Here is a 12,138-nt window from a genome sequence, read left to right on the forward strand (position 1 = left end):
ATTGCTGTTTCCTTCAACACTTCATATAGATTTATCCCTACTCTGATACAGTCTAGAAAATATAGTTATTCACTCAAAGAGAAACAAAGTTACAAAACAATCCTCCCAACTCCCAGGGCCCCTGCTGGGCTGGTGGGACCTAGAGACCTGGTCAGTAAGGAAGGATGGTTTATAGGTGCCATCAGTTGAAGTGTTGCCAGTTCCCCTCAGGGATTTCATGTGTGACACAGCCATGCGTAAGATGGTCAACTTGTCTGGTTTCCGGGCCAAGGCACTGCAGGTGGGTACCATGTCTGACAGTTCTGTAATATAAGCCGTCATCTTGTTCCGCCGTCGACGTTCAATTTCACTATGATTTTCCCTGCATTGAGAGAAAAGGGAGACGGGCCCACCTAGTACATCATACCCAGTATAGCATAAAAAAGTAACATACCTACCAGATAGGCTGTGACATTTTGTTTTAGTAGTTCTAAAGTCTTTGAGAAGTTAGGAGGGATGGTCATCCCTCTCATGCAGATCATGCACAAAAGAGAAACTGACACAAGGTAGAAGAGAGGGCAGGAAGATCTCAGGGTCTCCCTGCTAACCTAATGGAAACCTTCATTTCATATCTTTGAAAACTGCCTCTCAGCAGGAGCTGGTAGTTCATTCATTGAAGTTCCTAAGGAATCTCTATTTTCAAGTGGTCAACATTATGTTCATTTACTAAACTTTTCAAGTGAAGATGGGAAAATGACCTGTTTACCTAAGATATGTATGATTCAGAAAATGAGTGTAACTACAGCTTTTCCATATGCTGTTCCACTCTTAGCTTATGTCTTGTGCAAACAACCGGGGCAAAATTGAGGGTATTGTGTTTAAAAGTCATATATTCGGGGCAGCTAGGTGGCGCAGTGGATAGAGCACCAGCCCTGGAGTCAGGAGTACCTGAGTTCAAATCCGGCCTCAGACACTTAACACTTACTAGCTGTGTAACCCTGGGCAAGTCACTTAACCCCAATTGCCTCACTTAAAAAAAAAATTTAAAAAAAAAATAAAAGTCATATATTCTACTCCTAAAACAGAAAGTCCTATCTTCTTTAATTAACAAACTAAGTTTCTAAATAAACATTTCACTACAAGATGTTCCCAAAAGGTTTTCTTGTGAACTGCATATGTGAGGCAGAGAAATGAATGAAAATCATTCTAGAAGACCTAAGGGAGGCATACCACTTTATGACTTCAAAGGTGAGGGTAAATAGTGGGACCTGGGTTTGACCAGATAGTCATTTTAGGGCCAGAAGACCAGGTCCCCAACATTGCTTTCCCAAAACTAAAACAGGATTTAAAGTATTTTACAGATAAAAGGAACCTTTAATATATCACCTAGTACAAGCCCATCACTTTACATTTGAGGAAACAAAGGTCCAGATAGGTTAAGGGACTTATCCAAGGTCACCCTACAAGTTAATGGAAGAACAAGGACTCAGACCCAGGTGTACTGAATTCAGGGTCCTTCACATTATGCCATGCAGAACTAGGTTTTCTAAAGAGTGTGTTGGTTAGTAGGAAATACAGCATGGAATATTGACAAAAATTTTGTGGCAAAGATGGAAAAGGAGAGGTAATAAACAAGAGGGAGGAAAAGCATGGAAAAAATGAGTGGAAAAAGAATGGTAGACCTTTTTAAAAAAATCTCCCAAGTACGGGCTCCAATGACTCATCACATACCAAAGAAACTTTGACCCATTTTCTGCTACTCTCTTACTAAGTTGGGGTTGACAGCCAGCAAAAACAACCCTAAAGTCTTCCTGGGCAAAACACAGAGGGATTTCCCCTCCACAGACCTCTAATTTCAGAACACCTAAAAAACTCCACCCTTCGAGTGGGAGCAGACACCTGTCTGACAAGGGGCTGACACCCAATCCCAAAGAATGAACTTTCTGATGACCACAAAGAAGCTGCCAAGATGACTCTGAGCAGCCACAAGCAAGGCCTCCATCATGGGGGCAATGCCATGCTATTGTGGCACAGGAATGCAGGCTACAAAACAACACCGGAAACCAGGAAAGATGGTTTTCTAAAGTGGTAGGGAAGGAACTGCTGTGGTTTAAATATGGCAGGAGATGATCTTAAACACAGGGTATTTTTTGGCATTTGGCTTTCTGACAAGAAAGCACATCCTTGCCAAAGCACAAACTGGCACAGCTACTGAGACTGTGAAAGCTTTCTGTTCTGTAATCACTTGATGCTAGGGCTCAAAGCAAGAATAAAACGCAATTACTGATAGCAATTTTCTAAATTTGTAGATTTAGAAACTGGCTATTTCCCCCAACCCACATTGTTTTTCTGGGGGGCAAGCCCAAAAGGGCTTAATTTCACACAAACTTCCACAGATAAGAGAAAGCACAAAGAGGAAGGGAAATAAAAGGAGAAATTTAGATCAGGAAGGAGAAGGAAAAAGAGCATTGTTGGCTTCACCATGCTGAACACTGTTCTCCTACCTGGCAAGTCTCTCTTTATCCGCTGAACTCTGCTCATCATCCGACCTAAAAATAAAATTGATGAACTAAGCTAAAAAATTTTTTAATAAAGATAAATGAAAGGAGGATGGGCAGAAGAGAAGAAAGACAAAACGGAATTGGGAACTCAGCCCATGGCTATGCAAAAACACCTGTTAGAACAAAGAAACCAATATGGAAGACAAAGATCAATTTAAAAGAAACTCTGCCCCCCTTCTGAACATACAGCACTTTACAGCTGGAATCAGACCCTACTAAAATAGACACTGAAGATATCTAAAGTCTGTGAGAAAGGAATCCAAGAGAATTCAGGAGGCCTGCTCTGTCACGCACTGCTCCCATGAAGGGAAGGAGATAAGATGCTACTCAACAAGGTAAGAATTATTCATATCTGAACTTGGGACAAGAGATTAAGAACAGGTGATCATTAACAGACACGCATGTACACTTAAGAGTCACAGAAAACAGCAGGGTTGCACTGGAGAGGATATATAAATAGCATTCAGAGCCCAGTTTCTGGCACTCTCTCTAGTCTTTGTCTGCTTTAGAAATAACTCCTGTTTTTTATTCATTCATTCAGAACTTAACCAGCTCTCTACAGAAGGACCACAGCACCCTCGTTCCCTGCAGTACCATCCCCTCCTCTCAAGGGGAAACAATGGGATACGTGGTAACTTTTACTGGGAAACTTAGGTGCCTCAGTGGCAACTGAAGAAATATCACACTAGATGAGCACAGGAGTAGATAAAGAGTGTCAGTGATTGATTCTATTTTTAGGATATCTGATGCAGCTTAAGCGGCGAAGCACACTACACTATATTAATATGATGAATTATTACAACTGATACATTTAACATGTAGAAATGTTTATGTGAAATAATGTTTCAGTGAAAAATGAACACAAAATAACATATGCACAATGATTACAAGTATAAAAAATGTATTCTATACTCTTTCAAAGAGCAGAAGAAAATGGAGATCGATATAAATAGTTCATTGTTCATTAGGTTCTCCTCCCTCTTCCTGCTGTCAGTAAGGAAAACAGCTTAATTTTCATCTCTTTTAAAAAACCCTAAACAGGGGCAGCTAAGTGGTGCAGTGGATAGAGCACCAGCCCTGGATTCAGGAGAACCTGAGTTCAAATCCGGCTTCAGACACTTAACACTTACTAGCTGTGTGACCCTGGGCAAGTCACTTAACCCCAATCGCCTCACCAAAAACAAACAAAAACCAAAACAAAACAAAAAAAGCCCTAAACTTATTCTTTTCAATAAAGGATAGAAAACTATCCCCACACTTGAAGTCTGTAAATTCACTCTACTGAAGACCGTAGGAGAGAATGAGAGGTGCTACACAAGTTCAACTATCAGAGCTGGCCAGTACATTAGAGGACCTGTATTGGGAGAAAAATTAAATTTCAGGAAAATTCAAAATCCGACTTTCATAGGCACCTAACCACAAGCAGTCTAAGTCTCAGTTTCCTAAGAAAAACTACTTAAGTGGAGTGGATTATGGAATCAAGAGAGAACCAAGGTGCAGTGGCCATCACTATAACCTGACCTTTCCTGGCCTGCAGCCTGCTTTTGTCTGCTGGAGACTAAGAATGGTTTTCTATTTTTAAATACATTATTTAAAAATGTAAAACTGACCCCTCTTCTACGTTTTTCATCTAAAGCCAGATGGAACTTTGAAGGCCAGTCCCATATCCTTATTTTCCAGATAAAAAACTAAAGCCCAAAAAGGTTTATGATCCAAGGATATGGGTGATGAGTGGTAGAACTGATCCTTAAATTCAGGTCCTCTGATTCTAAATTCAATATTCTCTACTGTACCACATTGCTCTTGATCTGAACAGCTGCATTACAAATAAGGATCACATCTTAAAAGAATACATTTTGTTTGCAGAGAAGCCAGGCAACATCTGAAACCAGTGTACTCAGTGATTTATTATCCTAAGATAGAATGGCAAAAATATTCTCCAAATATCCCCGACCAAACTACTGGTTTAGTGATGGTTCACCTCCCAATGATTTGAAAAGTTTTTATTTCAATAAGTTGTGCTAAATGACATAACCAAGCTAGGTAGGTCCTGTCAATTCTTCCTTCAACACATCTTTCTATGTTTCTATATTTCCATGGCTACCTACAACCGAGTTAATCAAATTTAATCTTGACCAGCCTGAGAGTTCTCCCATAACCCAGCCCTATTCTACCTATGTTCCACTACTCTCTACCCCTCTTATCCAGTCAGGTCAGTTTCTACAAACACAGTGAAAGTTTCTACTTCCATGCCTTGGATAGTTTTCCTCTTAAATGGAAAGCCTTTCCATTTCTCTATTCAAATTCTATTAAAAAAAAATTCTATTCAAACTCCAATTTAAAACTCATCTCCTTTATGAATCATACCCTGACTATTCCAGGACTCACAAGTCATCATCATCCTTTTCTCTGAAATCCTACCATACTTATAATCTGTACCATACAATAAGCATTTGATTTAATACTGCCTTATGTTACACATTATTTAATCTTCCCAAACAGACTATAATATCTTGAGGACAGCGACCAAGTTTTATGTCTATTCCTCATAACAAGGTGTTGACTAGACATTATACACTTTGGAATGAAACCCATTGTACCCTTTTCTGATACAGCACAAATCTGAAAAATATCAAAATAAAACACTGTTTTTAAATGTACACATCTTCTAAGGTAAAAAATGTATGAATTATAAAAAAATATGCAAATACCTGAGTAATACTAAAAAAGAACACACTTTTTAACAAAGGGAAAAACTGAGTTTTTGACTGGCCATTTAAATAAACAAATTCTATTTCAAATCACATCTACTCTAGTTCTAAAAACAATCCCATACCCTGCATAGAGTGAATTAACATTTTACCATTTTTAATGATGTAAAGATAATCTGAGAAGTACTTCTGACCCAGGCCCAGTAACCTTACATGAACAGATTTTAAATCTCCGCTTAAATAAGACCACATGCCATAATTCCACATGGCAGTTAATTCAGATTCTGGTTGACAGTGCATGACACCCAAGTAGAACACCACTTTAATAATAGGGGATGTGCATAAACACAGTAACATATGCCAATATATTTCTACTCACTGTTTTATAGTGAAATACTGTGAACTCTATTAAACCAGGAGCTGGAGTTTTGAACCTTCCTAAATCTCTAAACAGTTGGAAACTAGGCAGACTAAGCCACTCCAGCTCAGTCAGGAAAAAGAGGATGGCGGGTGCCTCATACCATGGTATCAGGACTAAGAGCATGTATTAACATTACCTGGCAAACCGCTCCTTATCATTAGGCATCTGGTCATCATCACATCTGGAGAAGAAAAAAAAAGAACAATTTCAAGACATTGTTGCCATTTAATTTATTGTTCTCTGAGTTAGAAATATGGTACAACATAAAGGACATTACAGAAAAAGGTAGATGATGGGGGAATACCAATGTTGCAGAGATGGTAGCACCCAGGCTAGAAAAGGCCCAACAGATTGTCAATCCTTGCCAAGATCCTGATGTGTCTATCATATATCCAAAAAGGCCAAAAATAAAGGGGATGATCTCATGAGGAGAGTTGCCATAACCACATAATAGAAGAATGGCTTACACAATGCTTTGAACAATAGTTTGTTTTTTTATTTAAGTAATGAGCTCTAACCAGTCATGATCTGCTTACTAGGTAGATTACATGCTGCCTGCTACAACAGAAATAATAAGTTCTTACTGAAAATGAGATCTTCAGTAACTGCAGAGCCAATTTAACCTACATGTGGATAACCTAATTTTCTTTCTCCCTATTAAAGTAAAATGCTATAAGGCCTGGACAGCATACACTAAAAGTAGCCAGGGAAAATTTTTACCATAAATGTAAGAAAAGTTATGTCAATTGTCAAGGCTGCACTTCATACTATTCCCTCACAGATACCCCAATCTGCAATACAGCAGACCCACAAAAATGAAAATCTCTACAGATGAACTAAGTAAGCAGAACCAGAAGAACAACTTATGCAAGAACAACATTGTAAAAACAAACATCTTTGAAAGGTTTAAGAACTCTCATAAATGCAAAGACAAATTACAGTTCCAGAGGACTGATGATAAAGAATGCTACCTACCTTGACTAACAACAACTTATGTGACAGAGGTAATAGACTGAAGATGCAAAATGGTAAATACATTTTTGGACATAGTAATTTGCTTTGTTTAACTATGCATATATTATAAAGCTTTTGCTTTTATTCTTTTTCAATGGGGGGGAGATGGATGGGAAAGAAAATAAATGCTTGTTAACTGAAAAATAATGTTGCGTGTGTATATAATTTTTTTCAAGAAGGTTCAAGTGCAAAAGCAAAATGAGAATAAATGAGCAACCTTAGATGTTCAATGCAATGTCTATTAGAGTCAAATTATTTTACTTTTTTAAAGGCAAAGAATGTGCCACTGAAGTAGCCACTTTAAAGTCTTAACGATCTTGGCTGAAATAAGGGTTTCATAAAAAGCCACTTTGAATGTTCTAATAGCATTCATTCCGGATATTAGCCCCTTCCCTGTCCTCCCCAAAAACCTACACTACTAAGTAAATGACTAACATTCTGAATACTTTCTTAGAATCAGTTATAGACACTAACAAAAACGTTTGCACATTTTAAAAAACAATCATGGGGCAGCTAGATGAATCAGTGGATAGAGCACCGGCCCTGGATACAGGAGTACCTGAGTTCAAATCCGGCCTCAGACACTTAACACTTACTAGCTGTGTGACCCTGGGCAAGTCACTTAACCCCAATTGCCTTACTAAAAAACAAACAAAAAAAATCATAAAATTTAATCAATACATCTTTGCCTTGTTACTGATATTTCCTTGAACTGACCACAAATCACTATACAGTTGAAACAAGAATGCTCTGGTATAACTTGTACATATAAATTGGCACTTATTTTTCATGCCTCCACTCAAAGTAGGGATTTAATCATGAAATCATAGATGTTCACTGCAAATGAGGGTTGAGATATATGCATATGGACTGTTCAGGGGTCTCCTGAATTTGTCTGTTTGAATTGTTATATTTTTCCATTAACACTAGATGCAGAGCATGGAGGAGGCCTTGAATGTGTCAAGGATGAAGGCCTCCCCTGCCTTGCACCCCCCCCAGCTGACCATAATTTGCTGTTTGCACCCCAAGTTGAACCCCCTGCATGTCCTTGGAAGGCAAGACAGGTTCTAGCCAGTCTGTACCAGACTGGGAAAATGCTTGTGCAGCTAGGGTCTTTTGCAAATAAGTAGACAATCCTAGCTTCAGTCTAGTGGTTCCCAAGGAAGAAGAATGCAGCTTTTGGCATCGCCTTGCTCCTCCCCTTCGGGAGGGGTTTTGTCCTTTCCTCCATCTTTACTATACTTTTCCCCTCCCATGACACACCCCTTCCTGTTTTCTCCTCTTCCTTTTGTTGTACTGTCAAAAATAGTCAAACTTCTGTAAGGACTGGGAACTCTGGGTTTCCCATGCATGTTTACTTCTCCTGTAATAAGCCTGGTTTTCATTTAAGCCTTGTGAAACTGATTAGATGTTAACAGAACCAGTGTATCAATGGAAAATTACAATCCTGCCAAAAGTCTGTTCTAGACCACTCAGGCTAATATGGTATGGATATGCCAGGAGAAAGTCTACTGAACTGTGCTTGCTTCCTATCAAATAAAGTGACTAACAATAGCTTATATGAAAAAGACCCGGAGTTTTTTGATGACTACAAGCCAAAACTAGGATATATCTGCAAAGGTCATCTTAGGCAGCACCAACAGAGGTACAATCCCTAGAACAAGGATATAATAGTTCCGTACTTTGCACTGGCCAAATCAAGTCTAGAATATTTTGTCTGGTTCTGGATTCTACATTTTACTAGGCACACTCGGGAGAAGAAGAGTGTACCCAAAAGAGAGGAAGAAGATGGTAAAAGGTCTGGAAACCATGCCATGAGTGGTAATTAAAGGAAAAGGAAATGTTTATTGACGAAGAAAAGAAGTCTTGAAGGAGAGGAAATGCTGAAAGGTCACCAATGGGAAAGAGATTAAACTTAATTCTATGTTAATTCCTGAGAGCAGAAACAAGGTAGAATGATAAAAAAAAAAAAAAATCGTGTTTCTGGTCAATGTGAATAGGGCTTTCTAGCAATTAATTGTCTCCAAATGGAATAGGCTGCTTTCCAAGGTAATTAAATAGGCATCAATAAAAATGTTCAAACAAAAGTTTTATGACCTGTCAGGGAGATTTCAGAAGAATTCCTACAATGCACTGAATATTGGACATGAGTGACCACTATAATGCAAGTAAGAACTACTTCCCAGTTTACACAGCTTTTCCCCCAATAAGAGCACCGTGAGGGATGCAGTACAAGTTTTATTAATCCTCATTTGACAGACCTAAGAACAGAGCAAAGGTACCAAGTGCTAGAGACAGGATTTAGAGTCTAAGTTTCTTTGCACTGGAATACACTGACTCCCAAACTACGTGATTTCATACCTCTAGCAACTTTAGCAATCTTTCTGAGGAAGAGGAAAAGGTTAAGTGAATCTGCTAGTTTTCTTTATTGCTTCTGTATAAAGGAAGGTGAGGATTTAAGACAGGAATTAACTGATCAGTGTAGCTCAATGGTTTTCGGGGTAGGGGAGATGACAAAATTATTTGTAAATATTTGTTCAGAGAACCCAGTCAGTGTTGTCCCAAAGCTTACCCTGATGGAAACATTAAGCAACCCTCTAGTTAATAAGGGGCTAAGAACCTAAACTGTGTTTCTAAGATTATGATGAAGGGTGACACCAATTACTATATTATGTTTAAATAAGCATATTAAGCCACCGCATGTGGATAAAAATTGAACCCCCAAACACTCAAGCCACATTTTCAGAAAAAGCTCCTTCATACTACATTAAATGCAAAGAAAACAGCTCCCTTACAATGCAAGAAATAACCAGGGTGGTGGGAACACATCTGAGTAAAGGAAAGGAGATGGCTAGTTAAAAGCAACCGCCAATCACAAATCATTTCTATAATAATAGACAAGGCTCAGTTCAGGGGCCCCAGAAGTGCCCACAAATAAACAGCATAATTTCCAAACTCTACCCTCAAGAAGCAGAAGGTAATTAAGGAGGATTGCAAAGCCTGTCAGCTTCTGCCCACTAGGTCACTGCTCTGGAGTTAAGGGGATGCTCGAGTATCTTCTCAAAAAAGAAAAGAAATAGAATACATAAAATTATGTAGTTTCAACTGTGGTAAAAAACGGAAGTTTTAGCTGAATCATTTGAGAGTTGAGCACATGCTACTGAAGCGGCTTTTGAAGGACCTCCCTTTTGGGGAGGAGTCCACGACAAACTTCCGGCATGCCAGCTTAAAACTGAGGGAGGAATGGAAGTTCGCTCTCTCTGGCTTTTCAACTTAGCCGTGGCGGCGTATGCATTTTGTGTGCGGCTTTTGGGTGTGCTGGTTCCCGGCCTGGCAGGCAGTTTGGGATTCGGTGAGTTTTATAAAGGAATATAGACTAAGCTTAGATCTAAGATTATTCATTTGTATTTCTACTTTCCTATTTCCTTAATTGGTATCGCTTTTTGTTATCTAATTAATTCCCAAGCAATAAAAACTAATCCCTCACTGATTAAAACTCAGAGGCTTCTTTTTCTTAGTGGTCTGGGAGATTATATATATATATATGGGAAAAGTTAAAAGGGGGAGTTTAATGCTCATATATCCAATTTTAAATCTCACACAACCCTGGATATGGGATCTAAGGTCATTTTTAATTCCAAAAGTCTAGGAAATAAGAAAAAATTCTTACCTCAAAAATTTACTGTTTCCTTCTCCGTCATCATCAAAATCAAGCCTGGAAATGACAAAAATAAAATGTTAAAGATAGCTCATTAAGAACGAAAGGAGGGGGGAAGCTCGGTGGCGCAGTGGATGGAGCACTGGCCCTGGAGTCAGGAGGACCTGAGTTCGGATCCGACCTCAGACACTTGACACTTGCCAGCTGTGTGACCCTGGGCAAGTCGCTTGGCCCCAATTGCCTCACTAAAAAACAAAAAACAAAAAACAAAACACACACACACACACACACAAAAAAAGAACGAAAGGAGAGGCAGCTAGATGGCACAGTGGATAGAGCACCAGCCCTGGATTCAGGAGGACCTGAGTTCAAATCCGACCTCAGACACTTAACACTTACAAGCTGTGTGACCCTGGGCAAGTCACTTAACCCCAATTGCCTCACTAAAAAAAAAAAAAAAAAGAACGAAAGGAGGGGCAGCTAGGTGGCACAGTGGATAGAGCACCAGCCCTGGATTCAGGAGGACCTGAGTTAAAGTCCGACCTCAGACACTTAACACTTACAAGCTGTGTGACCCTGGGCAAGTCACTTAACCCCAACTGCCTCACCAAAAAAAAAAAAAAAAAAGAACGAAAGGAAAAACAACGGGGTGGGGGTGGGGGGCGCGGGAATTATAACAGAGCAGCTTTATTCTTCCTCACTGGGTCAAAATAGGTGGAGATCTTTTTCCCAAAGAGAACATAAAAAAGGGAAAAGGACCCACATGTACAAAAATATTTGTAGCTGCTCTTTTTGTGGTGGCAAGGAATTGGAAAATGAGGGGTTGCCCATCAATTCAGGAATGGTTGAACAAGTTGTGGTATATGAATGTGATGGAATTGTGCTGTAAGAAATGATGAGCAGGCAGATTTTAGAGAAACCTGGAAGGAATTGCATGAACTGATGATGAGTGAGAGGAGCAGAACCAGGAGAACATTGTACACAGTATCATCAACATTATGTGTTGATCAACTGTGACAGACTTGATTCTTCTCAGCAATACCCATGGTCCAAGATAGTTCCAAAGGACTCATGATGGAAAAGGCTCTCCAAATCCAGAAAAAAAAGAACTGTGGAATATGGATACAGATTGAACCATACTATTTCTTTTGGTTTTGGTGCTGTTGTTTTTCTTTTTTGAGGTTTTTCCTTTTTGCTCTGATTCTTCTTTCACAGCAAGACTGATGCAGAAATGTGTTTAATGTGATTGTACATATGTAACTTATATCAGATTACTTGCTGTCTTGGGGAGGGGGGAGGGAGGAAGAAAAATTTGAAACTAGAAATCTTATAAAAACAAATGTTGAAAACTACCTCTATATATAACTGGAAAATAATAAAATACTTTTATAATTAAAAAAAGCAAACAGATGAATATGTCCCTAGGGAAAGGACATCTAAATACTTCACTGTACTTGCATTAGATGAGTGAGTGACCTTTAAAAAGGTATCCCCAGAGACTGCTTTTTCATGAAACCTCAACTAAAAGTTAAGAGATGACATAGCATGAAGAGTTTACAATAATACTCAATTTTTGACACAGGGCTTTGGCAAGTACCAGAAAAGTTCATGTGAAGCACTGGTCCCTGATTCATTGCCACAATCTACAGAATACCTATCACTTGCTTTTCTGAAACACTTATCCTATCCCTAAAACCTAGAATAAACAAGGGGATATTTGATCTAGAATGCAAGAAAGGTTGTTATACTATACTACTTGAAAATGAGATACAGAATCAACTCAGTCTCCTGCCT

At 39.0% G+C, this 12,138-nt stretch overlaps 1 protein-coding gene across 4 annotated transcripts in view; it reads right to left on the minus strand.

The window, feature by feature from the left end:
- ARNT (aryl hydrocarbon receptor nuclear translocator) overlaps window positions 1-12,138 on the minus strand; it is a 59,050-nt gene that overhangs the window by 24,966 nt on the left and 21,946 nt on the right. For 2 of the 4 annotated variants that reach the window (XM_044003276.1, XM_044003275.1), the window contains exons 3-6: window positions 10,357-10,401; window positions 5,809-5,853; window positions 2,484-2,528; window positions 148-361 (exon numbers count right to left, since the gene is read on the minus strand). In XM_044003276.1, coding sequence (XP_043859211.1) covers window positions 148-361; window positions 2,484-2,528; window positions 5,809-5,853; window positions 10,357-10,401 — 349 coding nt within the window. The remainder of the gene's footprint in view (window positions 1-147; window positions 362-2,483; window positions 2,529-5,808; window positions 5,854-10,356; window positions 10,402-12,138) is intronic. The other 2 variants (XM_044003278.1, XM_044003277.1) reach the window with 1 other exon arrangement.

The sequence above is a fragment of the Dromiciops gliroides genome, chromosome 4, assembly GCF_019393635.1.
Source record: "Dromiciops gliroides isolate mDroGli1 chromosome 4, mDroGli1.pri, whole genome shotgun sequence".
In the NCBI taxonomy this organism is placed as follows: domain Eukaryota; kingdom Metazoa; phylum Chordata; class Mammalia; order Microbiotheria; family Microbiotheriidae; genus Dromiciops; species Dromiciops gliroides.